The sequence below is a fragment of the Peromyscus leucopus genome, chromosome 20 (assembly GCF_004664715.2).
Source record: "Peromyscus leucopus breed LL Stock chromosome 20, UCI_PerLeu_2.1, whole genome shotgun sequence".
Lineage (NCBI taxonomy): Eukaryota > Metazoa > Chordata > Mammalia > Rodentia > Cricetidae > Peromyscus > Peromyscus leucopus.
In genome coordinates this window covers 19382490-19405335 of record NC_051080.1, presented here as the reverse complement: position 1 = coordinate 19405335, position 22846 = coordinate 19382490, and the positions used below count along the sequence as shown (strand labels likewise).

Here is a 22846-nt window from a genome sequence, read left to right as displayed (position 1 = left end):
ACTTCCCAACAGAAAAGACAGGCATGAAAAGTGAAAAACAATGCTAAACAACACATCTGTCTTTATATCTCAAGTATTGGTGTTTTATTTCATGCAAGACATTCACTACAGTGAAACTGATTGGTCAAAGATATTATTATTATGTTTTTTGAGACAGAGTTTCTCTGTGTAGCTTTGGAGCCTGTCCTGGAACTTGCTCTGTAGACCAGGCTAGCCTAGAACTCACAAGAGATGCCTCTGCCTCCCAAGTGCTGGGATTAAAGGCATGTACCACCACCACCACCACCACCGCCACCGCCACCCCAACTCCAGTGTCGTCCGTGTGACATGAACAATTATGTCAATAATAGCGGACGGGAGATACGTGTCCCACGGGACTAAGCTCCCTGGAGGTCCCTGGCAGAGTGCCCGTGTTATGCCTCCTTCTCGAAGGAGACGTGCTTCACAGATCATGAGCTCTCTGGGCTATGGGTTCTGTATAACTGCTTTTCTGATAATGTTCTAATTAATCTATAAAACACAGCCAAAATTAATGAATGCTTGGGTTGTGAACTATGGAGGAAAGGGGAAGCTGGACATGGACCTTATTTAGATATAGCAGAATGAACTATTCCTTAAAGACCTCAAGCCTCAAGCCGCTAGATAATAGAAAGCATAATAGTTCAGGCACTTCTAGGGAATGAACACTCACCCACTAGGAATCCTTTAGGAATCCCAACTAAAGTGATTTATGGCAGAAAACATTATCTCATAGGAGGCACATAGTGGGTTCCTCTGTTGAGGAAGTTCAACATGGAAAACTTAAGGACTACAGCAGAACCCCCTCCCCTTACAGGTGTAAAAGTACAAGTGTCCATATTCCAGCAGGTAAAAAGGTTTTATATTAGAAGAGATATATGGTAAAGAACTGAAGAAAGACTTAGGGAGGATCTGCAACATCCAAATTGGCTAAATGGGTCATGAGAACCAGAAAAGTAAAAATGAATAATAAACTAGCGAGCAGCTGAGATAAAGATGAAGGACACAGCTGCAAGAAGCCTACACAAGTCTAGGAACTGTACTAAGTTTATAAAACACAGACTGCTCTTTGGGTCATAAAGTTCTTGTGAGTGAAGGGATATGTCTAGCGCCGATTAGTAACTGTGTGCTTGATTTTTTTTAAAGATGATGTTAATTGAATTATTGCCAAGCTCTTGTTCCCTGTATGACTTGATAGTTTTCTTTTCTGTATATAAACTACTGATTTGCAGAAGTAAAGTTGCAGCAGATTCAAACCACTTTTGAGTGTGTTGTCTGTCTGTCTGTCAGTCGCCGAATCCTTGCCTTCCTGACTACCCAAGTCCTGATTCTCCTACGGTCGTGGTACTCCCGGTGGGCCAGTCCGTGGCACACCACCACCACCACCACCACCACCACCACCACCACCACCACCACCACCACCACCTGACAGTATTATTGTTTTTATTTATTGTCTGTAAGCAGTGGATGAATGTTCTTTCCCTTACACTTCACTACAACTATGTATTGAAATTTTCAAGACTTATTTATAAGAATAAAGCAATCTCAATTTGTATACTATCACGAGCATGTCCTATTTCCTGACCATATGGGTGTTGTATTTCAGTCACTAATAACTGAGTGAGTGAGTGAGTGAGTGAGAGTGAGTGTGTGTGTGTGTGTGTGTGTGTGTGTGTGTGTGTACATTCCATGTGTGTGCAGTGCCTGTGGAGGCTGGAAGAGGGCATCAGATCCCCTGGTGCTAGAGTTACAAGTGGCTATAAGTGGCTCAACGTGGGTGCTGGGAAACAAACTCAGGTCTTCTGCTATAGCAGCAATATCTCTTAACTGTTGAGCCATCCTGTATCAGTCAGGGTTCTCTAGAGTAACAGAACTTATAGAATGATTCTCTCTATATAGAAAGAGGATTTATTGGAATGATTTATAGGTTGTGGCCCAGCTAATCCAAAGTCCATGAGGCTGGATATCTCAGCTAGTCTTCAGTTTACACTGGAATCCTGAAGAAGTAGGCCCTAATGCCAGTAAAGGAATGAACTTGCCAGCGAGAGTGAGAGCAAGTTGGCAGAGTGAATCTTCCCTCTTCCATATCTTTATATAGGCTTCCAGAAGATGAGGCCCAAATTAAATATGGGTCTTCCCACCTCAAAGATACAGATTAGAAGTGGATCTTCCCACTTGAAACAAAAATCCCTCACATATATACATTCCCTTTTTGAGTTTTAGTTAATTCTAAGTGTAGTTAAGTTGACAACTAAGAATAACCATCACAAGTCTACCCCTTGTCAACGTGACACAATCATATCTCCTTATGTCACGATTAATTCCAAATGAAAACAACCAGGTCATAATTATGCATAACATGATATAACTATCCCACATACACTTGTAAACATATATTTAACCAGATAATAACTACACCTAACATGACAACTGCAAACAGATTATAAATTTAGAATAGGTGGCAATGTCCCTTACAGGACATTCTTCTAGTATCACAAACTTAAATATGATAACCATTGATAGTCTCTTTAATTATATGATAAAGAAATTGTACAAATATCTATACAAACACATTTCTTTTTTCAAGACACTGTTTCTCTGTGTAACAACTATGGCTGTCCTGGAACTCTCTTTCTAGACCAAGCTGGCCTCAAACTCACAGAGATCCACCTGCCTCAGCCTCTTGAATGCTGGGATTAAAGGTCTGCATCACCACCACCTGGTGATTACACACACATTCTTTTTTTTTTTTTAAAGATTTATTTATTTATTATGTATACAGTATTCTGTCTGCACACACCCCTGCAGGCCAGAAGAGGGCACCAGATTTCACTACAGATGGTTGTGAGCCACCATGTGGTTGCTGGGAATTGAACTCAGGACCTCTGGAAGAACAAGCAGTGCTCTTAACCTCTGAGCCATCTCTCCAGCCCACACACACATTCTTAACAAAATATATGACAGAAACATTCATGTCAATTACAATCCTTGTTTCTGAAACTAGTCACATAGCCTTAGATAGTATTTGTAACCACCTTCTTCTACCCATTTCGTATTTCCTCCACACTCAGCAAGCACTTCAGCAGACCTTGGCTCTTTTCTTGGAGGAGTGACCAATACCTTTATTCCAGATGGGTCTTGTGCCCTTTGTCATCCTGCCTGGATTAGATTGTTGCAGTTTTCCATTGACAATCACAGGATGTGGTAGCACCAAGATATGTCCTAAAGGATCTCCTGTACTCCAGACATAATCTTTCTTACCTCTATTGTGGAGAAGCAACCCAATTTCCCCATGGTAATCTGGATCAATCACCTCTCCTAACACTGTTATTCCTTTCTTAACCTGTTGGCTTAAGGGCATTAGAAGCCCAAATTGGCAGGAGGTTGGGATGAGTCTGAGCTTCCAGTTGAATGAAATGTTTGTTGTGGCTCCTGGCAGTACTCCCCCACTCTGGAACCAAAACTTCTAGGCCAGCAGAACTTAAGGTTGTGAGAACAGGAAGCAAAAATTTTCCCAATGGGTCACTGGGAGTAATAGTGAGTGGAACCACTCCTTGATTCCTGGACCTGTGGATTCTGGCTATGGGAGAAACTGTACCATATACTAGACATTGATTCAAAGCATATACTGCCTTCTGTTGAACCTTGACCTAGCCTTCCAGGCTGCTGCCACCTAATTGGTGCTGGAACTGTGTCTTCAAAAGGCCATTCCATCTTTCTATCAGGCCAGCTGCTTCAGGATGGTAGGGAACATGGTAAGACCAATAGATTTCATGATCATGGGCTCACTGTTGCACTTCTCTGGCTGTGAAGTGAGTTCTTTGATCAAAAGCAATACTTTTGATGGTAGATAAAGCACTCTGTAAGTTCACAGATGGTGGTTTTGGCAGAAGAATTATGTGCAGGAAAGGCAAATCCATAACCAGAATAAGTATCCACTCCAGGAAGAACAAAGTGTTGTCCTTTCTACAGAGTAAATGGTCTAATATAGTAAACCTACCAGGTTGCTGCTGGTCACTCTGAGGAATGATGCCATATCTGGGGTTCAGTGTTGGCCTCTGCTTTTGGAAGATCTGGCACTCATCAGCAGCTGTAGCCAGGTCAGCCTTGGTGAGAGGAAGTCCATGTTGTCAAGCCCATGTATAACTCCCATCTCTGCCACCATGGCCACTTTGTTCATGGTCCACTGGGCAATGACAAGAATGGCTGGGTAAAGAGGCTGACTGTCCACAGAATGGGTCATTCTATTTACTTGATTATTGAACTCATCAGCTGAGGTCACCTTTTGATAAGCATTTATATGAGACACAAGTATCTTCACATCCTTCGCTCACTTGGAAAGATCTACCCACATACTTCTTTCCTAGATGTCTTTCTTACCTATTTTCCAATCATACTCTTTCCAAGTCCCTGATCATCCAGACAAGCCATTGGCTATAGCCCATGAATCAGTGAACAATCACAATCTGGACATTTCTCCTCCATACAAAATGTATGACCATGTCTACTGCTTGAGCCTACAGTGAAGATTTCCCTTTGCTGGTGTCAAGACTATCCCAGGAAGGGACCATAATGCTACAGCTGCCCACTTCTAGGCAGTGTCTGTGTACTGGGCCGAACCATTGGTAAGCAATGCTCTAGTCTTCAACCAATCAGGGCACACCCCATGAGGCTATAGGTGCATGCTTGGTAGCAGACAACATTTTAATGGGAGTAGAAACCATAGGTATTTGGGCAACTTCTTCATGCAACTTGCTTGTGCCTTCAGGACCTGCTTGGGTCCAGTCATGTATATACAACTTCCACTTGATAATGGATTGCTCCAATGTACATCCCACTTTGAGTTAGTGGATCACATCTAACACTCAGTTCATGATGGGCAGCTCAGATTGCATTGTAACTTGATGGCCCACTGTCAAATGTTCAGTTCCCACTAAGGCTCAATAGCAGGACAAGAGCTGTCTTTCAAAGATAGAATTGCTGTCTGCAGATGACGATAGAGCCTTGCTTGAATTTCCTAAGGTCTCTTTTGTGTTTCATCCATAAGGGCCTGTCAAAGCATCCCTATCTGCCACTGATACCTCAAATACCATTGGATCTGTTGGATCATATGGTCTAAATGGTAGAGTAGCTTGGTCCTATTGAAGAGCTTTCTCCTCTTCCAGGCCCCACACAAAACTAGCAGCTTTCTAAGTCACTTGGTATATTGGCTGAAGTAATACACCCAAGTGAGAAATGTGCTGTCTTCAGAATCCAAATAGGCCTACTGAATTTGTGGTGGGACAGACCAGGTGCAATAACTTATCCTTTACTTTAGAAGGAATATCTCTGCATCCTCAAACTACTGGAATCCTAAGAATCTCACTGAGGTAGAAGGCCCTTGAATTTTGGTTGGATTTATTTCCATCCTCTGTCGCACACATGTTACCAATGAGTCCAAAGTGGTTGCTACCTCCTGTTTACTTGCTTAAACCAGTCTAATGCCATTAATACAATGAGTGATGTGGTAGTCTGTGGAAAAGAGATGGTCAAGAGCTAAGTTATGAGTTAAGTTATGACTACCGCCCAGCCCACAGCAACTCTTATAAAGGAAAACATTTAGTTGGGGTGGCTTACAGTTTCAGTTACCATCATGGTGGGACATAGCAGTATGCAGGCAGACATGGTGCTGGAGAGGGAGCTGAGAGTTCTACATCCTAATCCACAGGCAATAGAAAGTGAACTGCGTGCCACACTGGGCATACCTTGAGCATAGGAAACCCCCACAGTGACACACACACACACACACACACACACACACACACACACACACACACACACACACCCTCCAACAAAGCCACACCTTCTCCAATAAGGCCACACCTAATAGTGCCACTCCCTATGGAAGCCATTTTCTTTCAAACCACCACAAGCTGCATACCATGTACCAAGAGATACATTAATCTGCTCAAGTAAGGACACCACATCTAGGATAGCAACTGAAACTAGAGTAAGTGGTTTTGGATAGTCAACTACCATTCTACACTATTCATCTGTCTTCTGTAGTAGCCAGATAGGAGAGTTAAAGGGAGATGTGATGAGAACCACTGCCCTGTATCTTTCAAGTCCTTGATGACACTAATTTCTGCAGTTCCTGGGGATGTGATATTGTTTTTGATTCACTATCTTCCTTGGCAGAGGCAACTCTAAAGTCTTCCATTTAGCCTTTCCAACCATAATAACCCTCACTCCACAGGTCAGTGAACTAGTGTGAGATTTCTGTCAACTTCTAAGTATAGCTATTTCAATTATATATCCTGGGAGTGGGGAATAGCCACAGGATGAATTTAGGACTCACTGAACCTACTGTTGAGTTGAACTTGAACCAAAACTCCATCAATAATCTGGTCTCCATAAGCCCCTACTTTAACTGGAGGGCCACAATGTTTCTTGGGATTTCCCAGAATCAGCAACAGTTCAAAATCAGTATCCAACAGACCCCAGAAAGTCTGGTCACTTCCTTTCCCCCAATGTACAGGTAACTTTGTAAAAGGCTGTAGGTCCCTCTAGGGAAGGTCTGGGGGAAGGCTAATAGTAAAACTTTAAGGTATTTCATCTAGGTCCTTCCTCAGGCCATCCCTTGATTCAAGGGGTTCTGGGTCTGTAAACTGGTTCAAGTCTGAAAATTAGTTCATGGGTCAAGATTCCTTTTTTGTCATAATCGAAGGTAGACCTTTCATTTATTTGATAATTTTTCACTTATAATAACTGAACAAATACACTTGTTATCTATTTCATGCCTAGAAACACCATAATTGATTAGCCAGTACCAAAGGTCCATACAAATCAAGCCACCATGACATTCACTTTGCCTATGCTGACCATTATGGGTCAGGCCATTATGGACATTACTTTGTGCTGCCCATTACAATAACTACAATCACCTTGACTTTGATGATTCAGTACTGCCATCTGGCCTCTGCTACTTCAGGGCTCAATTAAACCCACTGCATTTAATTCATCCAACCGAGCATCAGCCTCTCTAGCCCTAAGGTCTGGCACAAGGTAAAGGGTGGTAGCAAAGCTCTTCAAATGTGCTGGTGCCCCTCTCACCTTTTTACATCTCAGAGGATTAGTGAAAGGCATGACTTCTGGGATTTCCCATTGTAGAGGATTAGGTTTTACCCAGTGTACCCACTCTAGCATTGCAATTCCCTGAGCCTTAAAATCCCTTCATCAACACTAAGCCAAGGGATATCCAACTCCTCTTCAGTAGGCCATCTTTTGAAAAATGCTTCAGCCAACCATTCAAATGGACTCTGGACCATCCACCCCCCCTTTTTTTAAACTGTCCAATCTTACATATTAAACCTAGAACCTCTACTCAATGGGCTCATATCAATAAACTCTTCCCCAATCCAGTTTTATGTTCCTTTGACCACTATCCCTCAACTTTAAAATCCATTCCCACACATATTCCTCAGATTTCTGTTTGAATGAATTAGCAAACTCATTAAACTCTTTATTAGTGTAGTACCCCTTTTCATGGACTACACTTTCCACCTCCCCTCTAGGAGCCTGCTTTACCTTATGTCTGGTTATAGGTCTAGAGGCAACTATTGGTAGGTTCCAAAGGACATCAGTATTGTCAGTCAGAGACAGAAAAGGCAACATTTCAAGTGGTGAAATTTTATCTTCTGTGGAGGGTGGAGACTACTTTCTTAGATAAATCCTTGAGACTCTGAGAGTTCAAAGTTCTCAGCTTCAATAGAGTCCTACTACACATTCCCATTCCAAGTTATAGGAGCCCATTCTTTACCAATTAATGACCTTAACTGCCAACGCCCTCTGAAGCTGATACTTGAATTTTTGCTGTAATTCAGCCAACCTTATAATGAAGGCTTTGGTTTTATTTTCTGCAACTTGAGCTGTGGCTGCTGGAGAGAAGATTCTCCTCCAGGGCATACTTAGAAACCTTTAGTTTGTTAATGTACATCTAGAGCTGGTCAATTTTATCACTAAGTTCATTGTTGTCTTTCACCATATTCTGAGATGCTAGAAGTTGGTTAATTTTATCACGAATCTCATTCTTTTCCTTTGTCAATTTATGCAGAGATGTTAGGAGCGACCAGTATCATCATTTTCCTTATTTTTCCACAAACTGTCAAAAGTTTTATATGAGTCACCAAATCTGTTGCCACTCCATTAATTGGTGAATCGAGATAATCAAATGCATTTGTCTCCTTAAATTTGTAAAATAGTTCACACTATGGGCTATCAGTACTCTCTAAGCTTCTAAGAGAGGCTTCAGTAACTGGAGAGGCTTCAGTAACTCCAAGTGCTGGCAAATTGGAAAGTCTATTTCAGATACTTAAAATATTCATCCTTATACTTCTGTAACTCTAGAATCACTTTCTAGTACCAAAATCTGTATTAGTCAGGGTTCTCTTGTGTAAGCTTATAGAATGAATACCTATCTACCTACCTACCTACCTACCTTCCTTCCTTCCTTCCTTCCTTCCTCCTCCTACCTCTACCTACCTACCTACCTACCTACCTACCTACCTACCTACCTACCTACCTACCTACCTACCTACCTATCTATCTATCTATCTATCTATCTATCTATCTATCTATCTATCTATCGGATTTACTAAGATGACTTATAGACTGTGGTCCAGCTAATCTAACAATGGCTGCCTATGAATGAAAGATCCAAGAATCTAGTAGGTCTTCAGTCCATGATGCTGGATGTCTCAGCTGGCCTTTGGTATATGTCAGAATTCCAAAGAAGTAGGCTCAATGCCCATGAAAGAATGGATTTGCTAGCAAGGTGAGAGCAAACTATAAAAGACTGAAGTTTCCTTCTCCCAATACCCTTATATAGGCTTCCAGCATAAGGTGTGGCTCAGATTAGAGGTGGGTCTTTCCACATCAAAGATATGGATTAGGAGTGGATCTTCCCACTTCAAATAAGCAAAATTCCCTCACAGATGTGCTCCTCCATTTTGGGGTTTTAATTAATTCCTGATGTAGTCAAGTTGACAACCAAAAATAACCATCACACATCTCTTCAGCCTTGAACCAATTAATCTTTTACTAGGTATTTTAATTAGGCCTAGGTACTTAATTTTTATAAAATGTCTTTTCTATACACAAGCATATGACTTTTATAATTCATATGTTGGATTACATTTTCAAGTGTGTCCTAATTAGGTTTTCTATTGTTGTGATAAAAACACCGTAACTAAAAATAACTTGAGGAGTAAAGGGTTTATTTTATTTTACACTTTTAGGTTAACAGTCCATCATTGAGGGCAGTCAGGCAGGAACTCAAGGAGGGCAGCAACTGGAAGCAGGCACTGATGCAGAGGCCATGGAAGAGTGCTGTTTACTGGCTTGCTCCTCATGGCTTGTTAATCCTGCTTCTGTATAGCACCTAATACCACCAGTTCAGGGGTGGCACTACACACAATAAACTGGGCTCTCTTGCATTAATCATCAATTAAGAAAATACATCACAGACCATTATGGTAGGAACATTTTCTCAGTTGAGGTTTCCTATTCCAAAATAACTCTAGATTATGTCAATTTGACATAAAACCAATCAGCAAAGTGTGATATCAAAAAATCCATGTGTTTTTGGAACAAATTTTATCTAATTATATATACTCTCACTATACTGATGAAGATTCTATACTGACATTTTATTTAGATTTATTATAGACTTAGAGCTGAAGAAATGGCTCAGAATAATAGTACTTACTTACTGGCTGCTATTGCAGAGGACCTGGGTTCCATTCCCAGCACCCATATGATGGCTCACAACCTTCTGTAAATGCAGATCCTGGAAGATTGTTTTTTTTTTTTTTGAGACGAGTCTCAATATGTAACTCTGGCTGTCCTAGAACTCACTATTGTAGATAAGGCTGGCCTCAAACTCACACAGATCCACCTGCTTCTGCCTCCAGAGTGCTGAGATTAAAAGTGTGTGCCACCATGCCTGGCCAAATTAAAATGCAATGTACAATATGTATGAGAAAGTACTAACTTAGTTGTTACACAAATAACTTAAAATATGTAACAATACCTAATACAAAATGTGTGTAGGGAGCCAGATACAGTGGCACACGTTTATAATCCCAGCACTTGGGAGGCAGAGGCAGGTGTTACTTATACAGTGAGTTCCAGGATAGCCAGAGTCAGCCCTTGTCTCAAAATAAATAAATAAATAAATAAATAAATAAATAAATAAATAAATAAATAAATAAATAAAAAACAAAAACAAAAAAAGAAAAAGGCACAGGAAAAAAGCAACCCACAGGACTTAATAAGAAAAATGACTTGGTTTTTGTATAATTATTTTCCTTAATACTTTATAATTTTAATTTACCTTTAGCTCTTGGACTAGTTGGCCTCTTTTATCTTTTAGACTGTGTAACTCTTTCTCATCCCAGCATTGAGCCTTGTGTTTTAAGTCACTTGATCCTCCAGAGATGACTCCAGACTTTAAAAATAGCGTTCCATCAAGTGCTACTGCCTGCATCATAAAAACATTTTACCTTAGAGAAATGTATTTTAAGAAAGACCATTTTGAAGCTGAGATTTTATAGATGTGAAAAACACCTTCCAAACTTTATTAATAAAATACTGCTTTATGAAGGAATACAAACCACAAATTTAAAACCCATTTTTATTAAGGCTAGGAAACAAATTAAAAGCAATCTCAGAGGTTTAAGACAAGTTGTATATTCATTCCAAGCATACATAATTCTGAAAAGCAAAAAGTATATTTAATATCAAATAATTTATATTACATAATCCTGTTTTGAAGATTCTGACATATATATTAATAGCTTACTATGAAAATGGCCTTTAAGAACCTTAGGATACCCCAAAACAATTGCATTCTCCAAAATGAATATACAAAGAAATTTAAAGTCAAGGTATAAAATTGCCCCAAGTTTAGTGAGTGCTTTTATGGAATAAATTAATCAACTTTCAACATTTAATAAATGTTTCTATACTTTATTAGAATGAAAAATGTTCCTGGCCCTAGGACCCGCAGCTGCTTTCCCCAGAGATAATCAAAATTTGTGTTTAAATTCTTTGGTATTTTTCTGGAAATATTTTGCTTGTACAAATGCCTTCAGGTATTATATTACACATTAGTATACATTTGGCAGGGTGGGTGTAAGGAGAAAAAACTAAAGCCTTAGTCAAGCATACGAGGCAAGCACTCTACCCTCAGCCTTATATATTATTCTTTTATTGATATCCTTTTCCTTAGTTTTTAAAGATTTATGTTTTGTTTGTATGTGTACCATATGCATGCCTGGCGCCTGTGGAGGCTAAAAGAGAGTATCAGATCACCTATAAAAGGAGTTGTAAGTGGTTGTGAGCCACTATGTGGGTGCTGAGAACTGAACCCAGGTCTTCTGGAAGACAAGTGCTCTAAACTGCTGAGTCATCTCTCCAGCCCTGTGAGAAGCTGTGTTTTTTGTTTGTTTGCCTTTTTTCTTTTTGAGACAGATCTGAAGTAATCTAAACTGCTCTGAAGCACATTGGAGGGCCAAAGATGACCCTGAACTCCTGTCCCTTTTGCTTCCACCCCCAAGTCCTCTGGGCTTACAGATAGGTGCCACCATGCCTAGAATTGCTGATTTTACATTATGTTATTTGTAGGTATTGTATGTAGTTTATACATGCTACTATTTTTTAAATAAACTATATTATTTTGTAATGTCACTTGAAATGTAAAATTCTAAAATATAGGAAGTCTAAAAGAAATCAAAAGCGCAAATTGCAGATGAGAGAATTTCTGTGAAAATATGTTATCTACCCAAATTGTTTTACCAAATCTAAAACACAGAAGAAAAAAAAATTTTTTTAGATTTCTGGAATATAGTTGAGATATTGACAAATAAACTAAATTAAAATTCTGAAATAGTAAGAACAAGATACAATATAATGAGATAAAGCATGTTGTGAACAAGAAATAAACTGTAAATATGTGTTAAATGAAGGGACAAATGTCCTTATCTTATACAATCTTTAAAAAATCTATTTTACAGGGGCTGGAGAAATGGCTCAGTGGTTAAGTGTACTGGCTGCTTCCAGAAGACTGAGTTCCAGTCCCAGCATCCACATGGAAGCTCACATATAACTTTGTAGCACCAGTTCCAAGGAAGCTGATGTCCTTTTCTGGCCTCCATGGGTCCTGGGCACACATATAGTGCACAGACAAACACCCATATACATAAAATAAAAGCCTATTTTATAAATATATAATTTTCACATAATAAGATACCTTACTAGGTAGCATTAAATTTGCTTATATTTAACATATAGAAATCAATGATAGTGGTTACTAAAAGATAGTGATCATGTTACCCTTAATATTTTTAAGAAGCACCAAATGTATGCAGCATTAATCATGTGAGAAAAAATGGTTAATTTAAGAATGGAAATTCTTTTCAGAAGAACAGCTTGTTTTGTATTGATTTTTTGATACTAGGCATTTTAGGTAACTTAATTGATCATGAAGTGGTTATTGCTTGCTGAGAACTATTTGCTAGACATTCTGGCAGCATTATATGTGATGTTCTTAATGTAAGCTTCATAATCTTATGAAAGAGTATTATCTCCTCAATTTTAAATTAAAAAAATAAGGGTTTAGGAACTTATCTAAAGTCATATAAGTAATTACTGTATAACATCAGTCTTACTTTATGGCTTAGGCACTGGTATACTTTATAAAATAATAATTACTTGAGCAACACTTTAGCATTACTCAACATAATGTAAATTGTTCAGGTGAGAAAATGTGTGTGTGTGTGTGTATGCATGTAAAGGCCAAAGCAGGATATGGGGTGTCTACTGCTCTATGCCTTACTGTTCTGAGACAATATTTCCTACTAAACTAGAGACCTGTTATTTAGATTAACTAGATTTTGGGATTCAAATGTTTCTGCCATCTAAAGCTAGAGTTACAGGCATGTGGAGCCATACCTGGCTTATGTGGGTGCTATCGATTTGAAGTCAGGTCTGCATGCTTATAGAAGCATTCTTACCCACTAAGCCATCTCCTCTGCCCCTAAAATATTTACTTCTGAGAGAAAAGTCAGTCCCTTGAAAGACTAGTATTCACTAACATTTCAATTGTGCTATTATAAATTCAATTGTGTTAAACTTCAATGTATGCCTGCCAGTGGTGGTGCAGGCCTTTAATCCCAGCACTGGAGAGGCAGAGGCAGGCAGATATCTGTGAGTTTGAGGTCAGTCTGGTCTACAGAGTGAGTTCCAGGGCAACTAGAGCCACAAAGAGAAATCCTGTCTCAAAAAAACAAAAACAAAAGCAAACAAACAAACGAAACCCCCACATACAACAAACCACCAACAACAAAATTTCAATATATAAAAATATTCCTATGGAGACTGGAGAGATGTCTCAGAGGTTAAAAGCACTGGCTGCTCTTCCAGAGGTCCTGAGTTCAATTCCCAGCAACCACATGGTGGGCTCACAACCATCTATGATAAGATCTTGTTGCCTCTTCTGGTGTGCATGCCGAATACTATATACATAATAAATTAATTAATTAAAAAAGACATTCCCATTAAGTTATGTATGAACAAAGAATGTAAAGAAAGCAACAAAAATCCTTCCTGTTATTCAAATGTAGTACATAGAAAAATGCAGGAAAAACACAGGGATCAGCAAGGGTATGTATTCCACCAAAGTGGAAAAACTCACCTGCCTTAGGATAGGAAATCAAATTTCTAAAATACAATTTTAGAGAATGTTACAAAAGTTAATTTTATAAGACTCAGAGCTGAGCATGTAGATTAGTTGGTAGAGTGCTTGGCTAAATATACAGAGACCTGGGTTCAATCTCTAGCACATATACAACTGGGCCTGATAGTACATGCCTGTAATCCCAGCACTAGGAAGGCAGAGGCAGGACGATCAGAAGTTCCCGTTATCCAACATCAATTGAAATCACCTTATGTTATCCTAGGTTGGTTTTCCTTATTAAAAAGAACATACAAGCCGGGCGGTGGTGGCGCATGTGTTTAATCCCAGCACTCGGGAGGTAGAGGCAGGCAGATATCTGTGAGTTTGAGGTCAGTCTGGTCTACAGAGTGAGTTCCAGGGCAACTAGAGCCACAAAGAGAAATCCTGTCTCAAAAAAACAAAAACAAAAGCAAACAAACAAACGAAACCCCCACATACAACAAACCACCAACAACAAAATTTCAATATATAAAAATATTCCTATGGAGACTGGAGAGATGTCTCAGAGGTTAAAAGCACTGGCTGTTCTTCCAGAGGTCCTGAGTTCAATTCCCAGCAACCACATGGTGGGCTCACAACCATCTATGATAAGATCTTGTTGCCTCTTCTGGTGTGCATGCCGAATACTATATACATAATAAATTAATTAATTAAAAAAAGACATTCCCATTAAGTTATGTATGAACAAAGAATGTAAAGAAAGCAACAAAAATCCTTCCTGTTATTCAAATGTAGTACATAGAAAAATGCAGGAAAAACACAGGGATCAGCAAGGGTATGTATTCCACCAAAGTGGAAAAACTCACCTGCCTTAGGATAGGAAATCAAATTTCTAAAATACAATTTTAGAGAATGTTACAAAAGTTAATTTTATAAGACTCAGAGCTGAGCATGTAGATTAGTTGGTAGAGTGCTTGGCTAAATATACAGAGACCTGGGTTCAATCTCTAGCACATATACAACTGGGCCTGATAGTACATGCCTGTAATCCCAGCACTAGGAAGGCAGAGGCAGGACGATCAGAAGTTCCCGTTATCCAACATCAATTGAAATCACCTTATGTTATCCTAGGTTGGTTTTCCTTATTAAAAAGAACATACAAGCCGGGCGGTGGTGGCGCATGTGTTTAATCCCAGCACTCGGGAGGTAGAGGCAGGCAGATATCTGTGAGTTTGAGGCCAGCCTGGTCTCCAAAGCGAGTTCCAGGAAAAGCGCAAAGCTACATAGAGAAACCCTGTCTCGAAAAACAAAACAAAACAAAACAAAACAAACAAACAAACAAACAAAAAAGAACATACAAAAGCAAGAGAGAGGGAGAGAAAATGAGAACATTTAGTGAGAAGTGTGATCAAGTTTCTCACCTTTCGTCTTTCAGGTCCACCAAATGCAATATGTCTTGCTTCTTCTACAGTCTCACAGACAAGGCCATTTCCACAAACAAACTGAATCACTTTCTTTAGCTGAGGAAACTGGGTCTTTATAACATCAATCATCATTTTACAGCCCTTAATTTCCCTTAGTCGTTCATTGATTGGCTTGATCTGAAGGGTTAAAAGGAGATGTATATTAGCTACACTAGAATAAAATCAAATGTTTATTATATTCTTTTTACAGTATAGCCAAGGGTTAACAATGTATTCTTTTTGTTTGTTTGTTTGTTTTGTTTTTTTTCAAGACAGAGTTTCTCTGTATAGCTTTGCACCTTACCTTTCCTGGAACTCACTCTGTAGCCCAGGTTGGCCTCGAACTCACAGAGATCCTTCTGCCTCTGCCTCTGGAGTGCTGGGATTAAAGGCGTGTGCCACCACCGCCCAGCTAACAATGTGTTTTTATATGCAATGTACTTGCAGTAAGAACATGAGAAACTTATATGCCACATTATATCATGTACTATTTTTCAAAAATAGGAAAATTTCATCAAAAGTCAGAAGAACTTCCAGATTTACCTGCCACTAACTAGTTGGAACAAAACAATATATATGAAGTGCATTGTGTTCTTTAAATCATAAAACATAGGTGAATGCAGTTGCCACTTAAGATATGTACCCAGAAGCAGCTTAGTACTTAGAGATCTAAATACAAAACAAACAAACAAAAAAAACCCTCTAGGCTGAAATGACCAGGAGGACAGCCTTCAGATCACAGATGTAATTCCAGGTTTCTTTCTACAAGTCATAATTTTATCTGCTGTGTATTACTGAAAACTAGCAAATATGATCTCATTTCTGTTAAAACAAAAATCCTATGTATACTAAAAGATGCATATGTATGTACATGAGAAAGATATATACACATGTATGTGTACACATTTTCATATGGCCTGAGTGTAGAGAAAAAACATCTAAAGTAGAATTTAGGAACTGTGTACTAAAAAGAAATATTCCTTTTATAATTAATATAATTCTATATAATTAATATATTTCTATATAATTAATATATTTCTCTCTCTCTCTCTCTCTCTCTGTGTGTAGGTGTCCTCTGGATGACTCTGGAAGTCAGTGGACAACCTATGAGAATTGGTTCCTCTCCTTCTACCATGTGGGTAGAGGAACTGAACTTTGAACCCAGGTTGTCATGGTTGGTGGCAAACACCTTTTTCCACTGAGCCATTTGATGCCCCTGTGTAAGATTTTTGTTGTCATTATTTTTTCCTATATAAGATTTTAATTTAATTTTTTTTGTCTACATATATGTCTGTGCACCACATGCATGAAGTACCCACAGAGGCCAGAAGAGGGCATCAGATGACCTATGATTGGAGTTACCAGATGGTTGTTAGCTGCTGTGTAGGTGTGCTGGGAATCAAATCCAGGTCCTTTGTAAGAGCCAGTGCTCTTAACTGCTAAACCATCACTTCAGAGTTTCCTGTATCAGATTTCTGTAAAGTATGTGTTTGTCTTGAAAAATGAGTAGCAAAAATGATTTTTACCAGGCATGGTGGTACATGACGTTAATCCCAACACTCAGGAAGCAGAGACAGGCAAATCTCTTAAGAGTTTGAAGCCAGCCTGGTCTACATAGCGAGTTCCAGGTCAGCCAAGGCTACATAGTGAGACCTTGTCCTCCCCCCCCCCAACAAAAATATTCTAACAGGCAAATGAATTAAAAGTAAAATTCCATCATGGACATATGCATAAGCAAAAATATGGAAGCATAGCACAAAAGGTGAGTCTGACCTTAAGTAACACAGATGGCATTTGTTGACCCCATTCTTTTGTGCAGGCACTGTGCCAGGTAAAGATCCCGTGCAACAGTCTAACAAGGTGATTTATTCCTTTACTTTATAAAGTTCAGAAAACTTAAGAACCAACTGGTAGGACTACTTAGGAGTAGCAGGATCCATGCTGGATGGATCTGTGTTCTTAACCACTATGCACTCTGCCTGCAGTTAGGGTTTAGACCACTGAACTAAATAGAACATTTTCTTCAGTTGTCAATAAAAAGAATCTCTAAAGAATAGTAATGACAAAGTTCCTTTTCTAGTTTAGGAAATTAGATTTAGTTATGTTAATGTATTTCACCACCCACATCTCAAGACTCAAAATCTGGCCTGCTCATCAGGACCAGACACCTACACTTGAGTTGCTAGTTACCAACATGTATGTCTTAACCCAGTTCTTATAGTTTGTTACAAAACAGAACATATTGTTGGTAGTAGGCAGAGTAGTATACTTCTCCAGTGATGATGGAATTGAAGGCATTAAGGTAGAATTGTAGCAAAACTAGATTAGGAAGAAGTAACATAAATCAAGAAAGACAGTAGTTGCTTGTTATTATTCACCCACCAAGTTCATTAACACCAGCCTTTTGACATCCAAGTTACACCATTACCACCCACTCCACCCCTGTCCCATAGCTGCCAGTTTGAAGCAATAAAGACATTAAATTAAAGACATATTAAACAAAAGTCATATTAAATTTAGTAACTAATAAATAACCAAACATTAAAATTTCTTACATCAAGGTAATCCAGAGCAAGGAATGTCTCAGGTTCGGCTCTTTCCTCCTTCAGAAATCGAATACAATCTTTTGCTACCTTTTCTGAGGCTACAACAATGGCAACCATGTACCGGCCAAAAAGCTTAGTCACAGCCAGCTGGTATTTCTTATGAATAGGATGACATAGATCAAGTAGTCTTCCAAACTTAGGAGAAGAAAACAAATACATTAATGAGAAACATGTAAGTTTTTCTAATGTAACAAAGTAGCATAGATAACTAATTGTATAAAATTTATATGTCTAATTTAATAGTTACACTCAAAATTCAACTGAATGCTTAAATATTTTTAATTTGGTCAGCTGTTCAGACCTTTCATTTTCTATAATGGACAACCTCTTGATTGCCTTTCCACAGTATTAGCCAATTGCCTTCTTTGAGCAATAAGTGACTGAATCCATATTCCTACTCTACTCACTCTCCTTGGAGGACAGGCCATAGGAGGGCTCAGCTGATGCATTGTAAAAGTACACTGTTTAAATATCTCATTCTCTCTCTGGAGTTTTTAATTAGCATCCTGTTTCAAGGCAATTCTATCCTCTGTAGGAAAACACACTTTGTTTGGTGGGAGGGATTCAAAATAGGCCCTCAACTTAACGAGAAACCCTAGGGAACCCTTCATTGAGAGAACATTTGAGGTTCCTCCCCTTCCCAGTTTTTAAAACCAATTCCCTCCACTTGGGAAAGGAAACAAGCACATACGTTGTGCTTCTTGCCAAATTAAGGCATACCAGGTAAGAATTTTCAGAATTTAGTCAATTAACCAGTTTGGCTTCTATAGAGTTTGGAACAAGCAATCCTATAATTAAAACTGCTGAGCCATCTCTCCAGCCCTTTCTCCTCCTTTTAAAAAGAAATCTGCACTATTGCTATTTTCTGCCATTAAATATGATTGCTACACTAGTGGGTTTTTTAAAAATAGGGTTGTGTCATTTTGTTATGAACTGAAGAAACAAGATTTGGCAACCTAGCCCTATTCTATTATCATCATCATCCATGATTCAAAGTAAAGACTGGCTGGGCGTTGGTGGCGCACGCCTTTAATCCCAGCACTTGGGAGGCAGAGGTAGGTGGATCTCTGTGAGTTCGAGGCCAGCTTGGGCTACCAAGTGAGCTCCAGGAAAGGCGCAAAGCTACACAGAGAAACCCTGCCTCGAAAAACCAAAAAAAAAAAAAACAAACAAAGTAAAGACTGAGTGCCAGGCGGTGGTGGCGCTCGCCTTTAATCCCAGTACTCGGGAGGCAGAGCCAGGTGGATCTCTGTGAGTTCGAGGCCAGCCTGGGCTACCAAGTGAGTTCCAGGAGAGGCACAAAGCTACACAGAGAAACCCTGTCTCGAAAAACCAAAAAAAAAAAAAAAAAAAAAAAAAAAAAAAAAACAAAGTAAAGACTGAGTAATAACACCAAAAACTTGAGGATATATATATATATCTCAGTTGGTAGCCTCATATACACGAGGCCCTAAGTTTAGTCCCCAGCAAAACACACACACACATACATACACATACACACACACACACACACACTGTTCCCTGAAAAAAAAAATATGTTCAAGAAAGACAATGTAAAGGAGATAAAGGAGGTGACCATGAAAATGTAACACACCATGAAGGTATGGTAAGTGTTTTGAAACAGAGCAATGATTGTCAAATACTAAAAGACAGGCCATAAGAACTCATAGGGAACACTGAGGCAGAAGTGAGGCCCCTGATGTAACAGAATACAATGTTGTGAGGCTACCACCCCATGTGCCAGAGGATAGTATTGTATTTTGACCAAAGAATACTACTAAGTACTACAGGATACAGTCAGAAAATGAAAATATGGCAACGATACCTGCCAAAAATCACAAAGAACTTTAGTTTTGAGGTTTCTTGTTGGGAAAACCAAAAAAGACAAATTCATACCATGTCTGGGGATACTGGTCATAATGTATACTGGCTAGGTACTGTGCTCATGTAAACATTTCTTTTCAATACTTACTTACAAACACAATTTGAAATTACTTCTTGCTCTATTTACTATTATATTTTAAATATAAAACTACCAAATATAAAACACATTTCTAAAATACTTCTGCTTCCTTACAATGATTATATTTTTTGATCCCAAGTAAGAAGACTACTTTTAGAAATGAGAAAGTGTAGCCTTTAAAATGAACTATTCAGGGTTGGGGATTTAGCTCAGTGGTAGAGCACTTGCCTAGCAAGTGCAAGGCCCTGGTTCGGTCCTCAGCTCCAGAAAAAGAAAAAAAAAATGAACTATTCACTCTAATTACCACGGAATCTGGGTAAAGTCTTTTAAGATTTTCCAGAACTTCAGCTCTCTTCCTCTGACGTTTTCCCTCATGGTTATCAATTCCAGCATTCTGCAATTCACTTGTAATAAGACTCAATTCTTCATTGACTTCAGACATTCTTGATTTTGTATTGTCAATTTCTTTTATCAGGGCTTCTTCTTGCTGTTTTTTATCTTTCAAGCAATCCCTACAACAATAACAAGAATAACAACCACCTGGCACTGTACAAGGATGGAGTAGTTTTTAATCTATCAATCAAAAAACCAATACAAAAAAACCACCCAACTCTAAACACGCAAAGAAGATTTTGATTATTCTTTGTTTATTTGAAAATACATATTTCTGATTACTACAAGAGTTAAGTATAGCCAGGCGGCGGCGGCGCACGCCTTTAATCCCAGCACTGGGAGGCAGAGGCAGGCGGATCTCTGTGAGTTCAAGGCCAGCCTGGTCTCCAAAGCGAGTTCCAGGAAAGGCGCAAAGCTACACAGAGAGACCCTGTCTCTAAAAAAACCAAAAAAAAAAAAAAAAAAAAAAAAAGAGTTAAGTATAGACCAATATAAACCAAAGCAATCATCACATGCTTAATAATATCAATGCAAAGTCAACTAAAATTCCTTAGTGGTAGATTAAATACTATATATTAGCTTTTATGACACAATTCATTATATTTTTTTAAACTTTTTGAAATTTATTTTTATATGTGTATGAGTATGTTAGCCTGTATGTATGTCTATGAACATTTATCTAGTGCCCATGGAAGCCAGAAGAGGGCATTGGATCCTCTGGATCTGTCATTACAGATGGTTGTGAGCCAAACTACCATGTGGATACTTTGAATCAAACCAGGGTCCTCTAGAAGAACAGCCAGTGTTCTTAGCTACTGAGCTACCTCTCCAGCCCCCAAAATTCATTATTTATTCATGAAATATCAATATCAAAAGATTTAAGTATTGCTATTTTTATATATTTATGTTTTCAAAATTTAAACATTTTACTCATTTTTATTTTCAATTTTTAGATAGATTTATCATGTGGCAAGTATAATTTTTAGCATTCTATAAAGAAATGAAAGACATTGAAGTAAGAACATCACACAATGGTAACATTCATTCACTATTTAGACAATACACTGGATCATTTAAATACCGAAAAGACTGTTTTCTACTCACATGCATGTCTTTGTATATTCCTCCAACTTCTCTATTCGTTTTTTATGCTCTTCTATTTGATCTTTTATTTGTTTTAGATTTCCCTATAATAGGAAATAAAAACTAAAATCAATTCCAACATTCCAAACCAATAAAAATAACGCATCTAGAATTTATTATGTTATAAGCTGCTAAAAGCTTGAAATGTATAAAATATGACTATATGAAAATATTAAGGGCTTGTGTGATAACTCAGCAGATGATGGTGCTTGCTGTTAAGCCAACTAATGAACTGAATTCAATCATCAGGACATAAGAAAAGGAAAAAGCCAACTCTCTCAAATTGTCCTCTGACTTCTACATGTGCATCACAGTGTGCTTGGGCATTCACGTGCACACATACACATATATAAATAAATGTAATAAAAAATTGTAGAAAATATAAAAGAAAAATTTAATTTTCAAAAAGCCATCTGATATAGAGCTTTTACATCTCACAGGTTGAGGAGCAATTCTGACTATATTTTGCTAAATATTTGGTCTCCAGTGATTTTATTTATAAATTCAAACTTCAAGCATATTATTTTTTAAAAATGTATTTTGATTTATTTGTTTTATGTGTATTAATGTTTTGCTTGCATGTATGTATGTGTACCACATTCATGCCTGGTGCCCATGGAGGAGGATATCAGATACCCTGGAACTGGAGTTATGGATTATTGTGAGTGAACCATCTTAAGGGCTGGGAACTAAATCCTAAAAGAATGCCAAGTGCTCTTAATCACTAGCCATTTTTCCTTCTCAAAATCATTATTTTCAAGTACCTATACAGTTCTTATCTGTCTTTCAAGCTAACTCATTCAATAAATATTCATTCACTGACTACCATGTAGTAAGACTAGAGATATAATAATGAGTGGGACAGAGTCCTTGTCCTCAGAAAAATAAGTGATTACAATAGAGTAGTTAAGTATCACCACGATGCAAGAACTGACAGGGCCTCTAATAGGCACAAGTGAAGGACATGCAAGTCTTGCTCTATTTGTCCTTCACCATTAAATTCAAATAATGCAGAGCAGCAGTATAAGTCACCTGAGAAAGGCAAGGTCTAAGATGCCTGAAAGCACACATAGCACTGTATCCTAGACAAATCATGTTTTCTCCTATGCAAACGTACCAATGACACAGTGACTAAAAATAAAACAGAACAATACAACAATATAAGTTTACTTGTGAATTGTTTATTTTTTGAATTTCCTATTTAGTTAACCAGGGATATAACTGAAACAAAGGGAAGGGAAACTAGAGGATGGGGAAAGTAGTCTCTACCAGAATTTTAACCTTTAACCTTTCTTCCATCTAACTGATGATAATCCATGAAGCAAACATTTAGTGTGCTAGGTGCTAGTTATAAAAAATGAGCAAGGGGTTGGGGATTTAACTCAGTGGTAGAGTGCTTGCCTAGCAAGCGCAAGGCCCTGTGTTCGGTCCTCAGCTCTGAAAAAAAAAATGAGCAAGACAGGCTGAGAACATGACTTGGATGGCTCCACAAATATGAGAACCTGAGTTCAAATTCCCAACAGCCACATAAAGTCAGGAGTGGCTG

General features: G+C 38.4%; 1 protein-coding gene across 1 annotated transcript in view; it reads right to left on the bottom strand.

Annotated features, from left to right (window-relative positions):
- The window catches only part of Smc1b (structural maintenance of chromosomes 1B), a 76545-nt gene that overhangs the window by 36149 nt on the left and 17550 nt on the right, over nt 1-22846 (bottom strand). Inside the window, exons 8-12 of the mRNA XM_028878133.2 lie at nt 21262-21344; nt 20069-20276; nt 17751-17936; nt 15154-15333; nt 10391-10537 (exon numbers count right to left, since the gene is read on the bottom strand). Of these exons, the coding sequence (XP_028733966.1) occupies nt 10391-10537; nt 15154-15333; nt 17751-17936; nt 20069-20276; nt 21262-21344 (804 nt within the window). The remainder of the gene's footprint in view (nt 1-10390; nt 10538-15153; nt 15334-17750; nt 17937-20068; nt 20277-21261; nt 21345-22846) is intronic.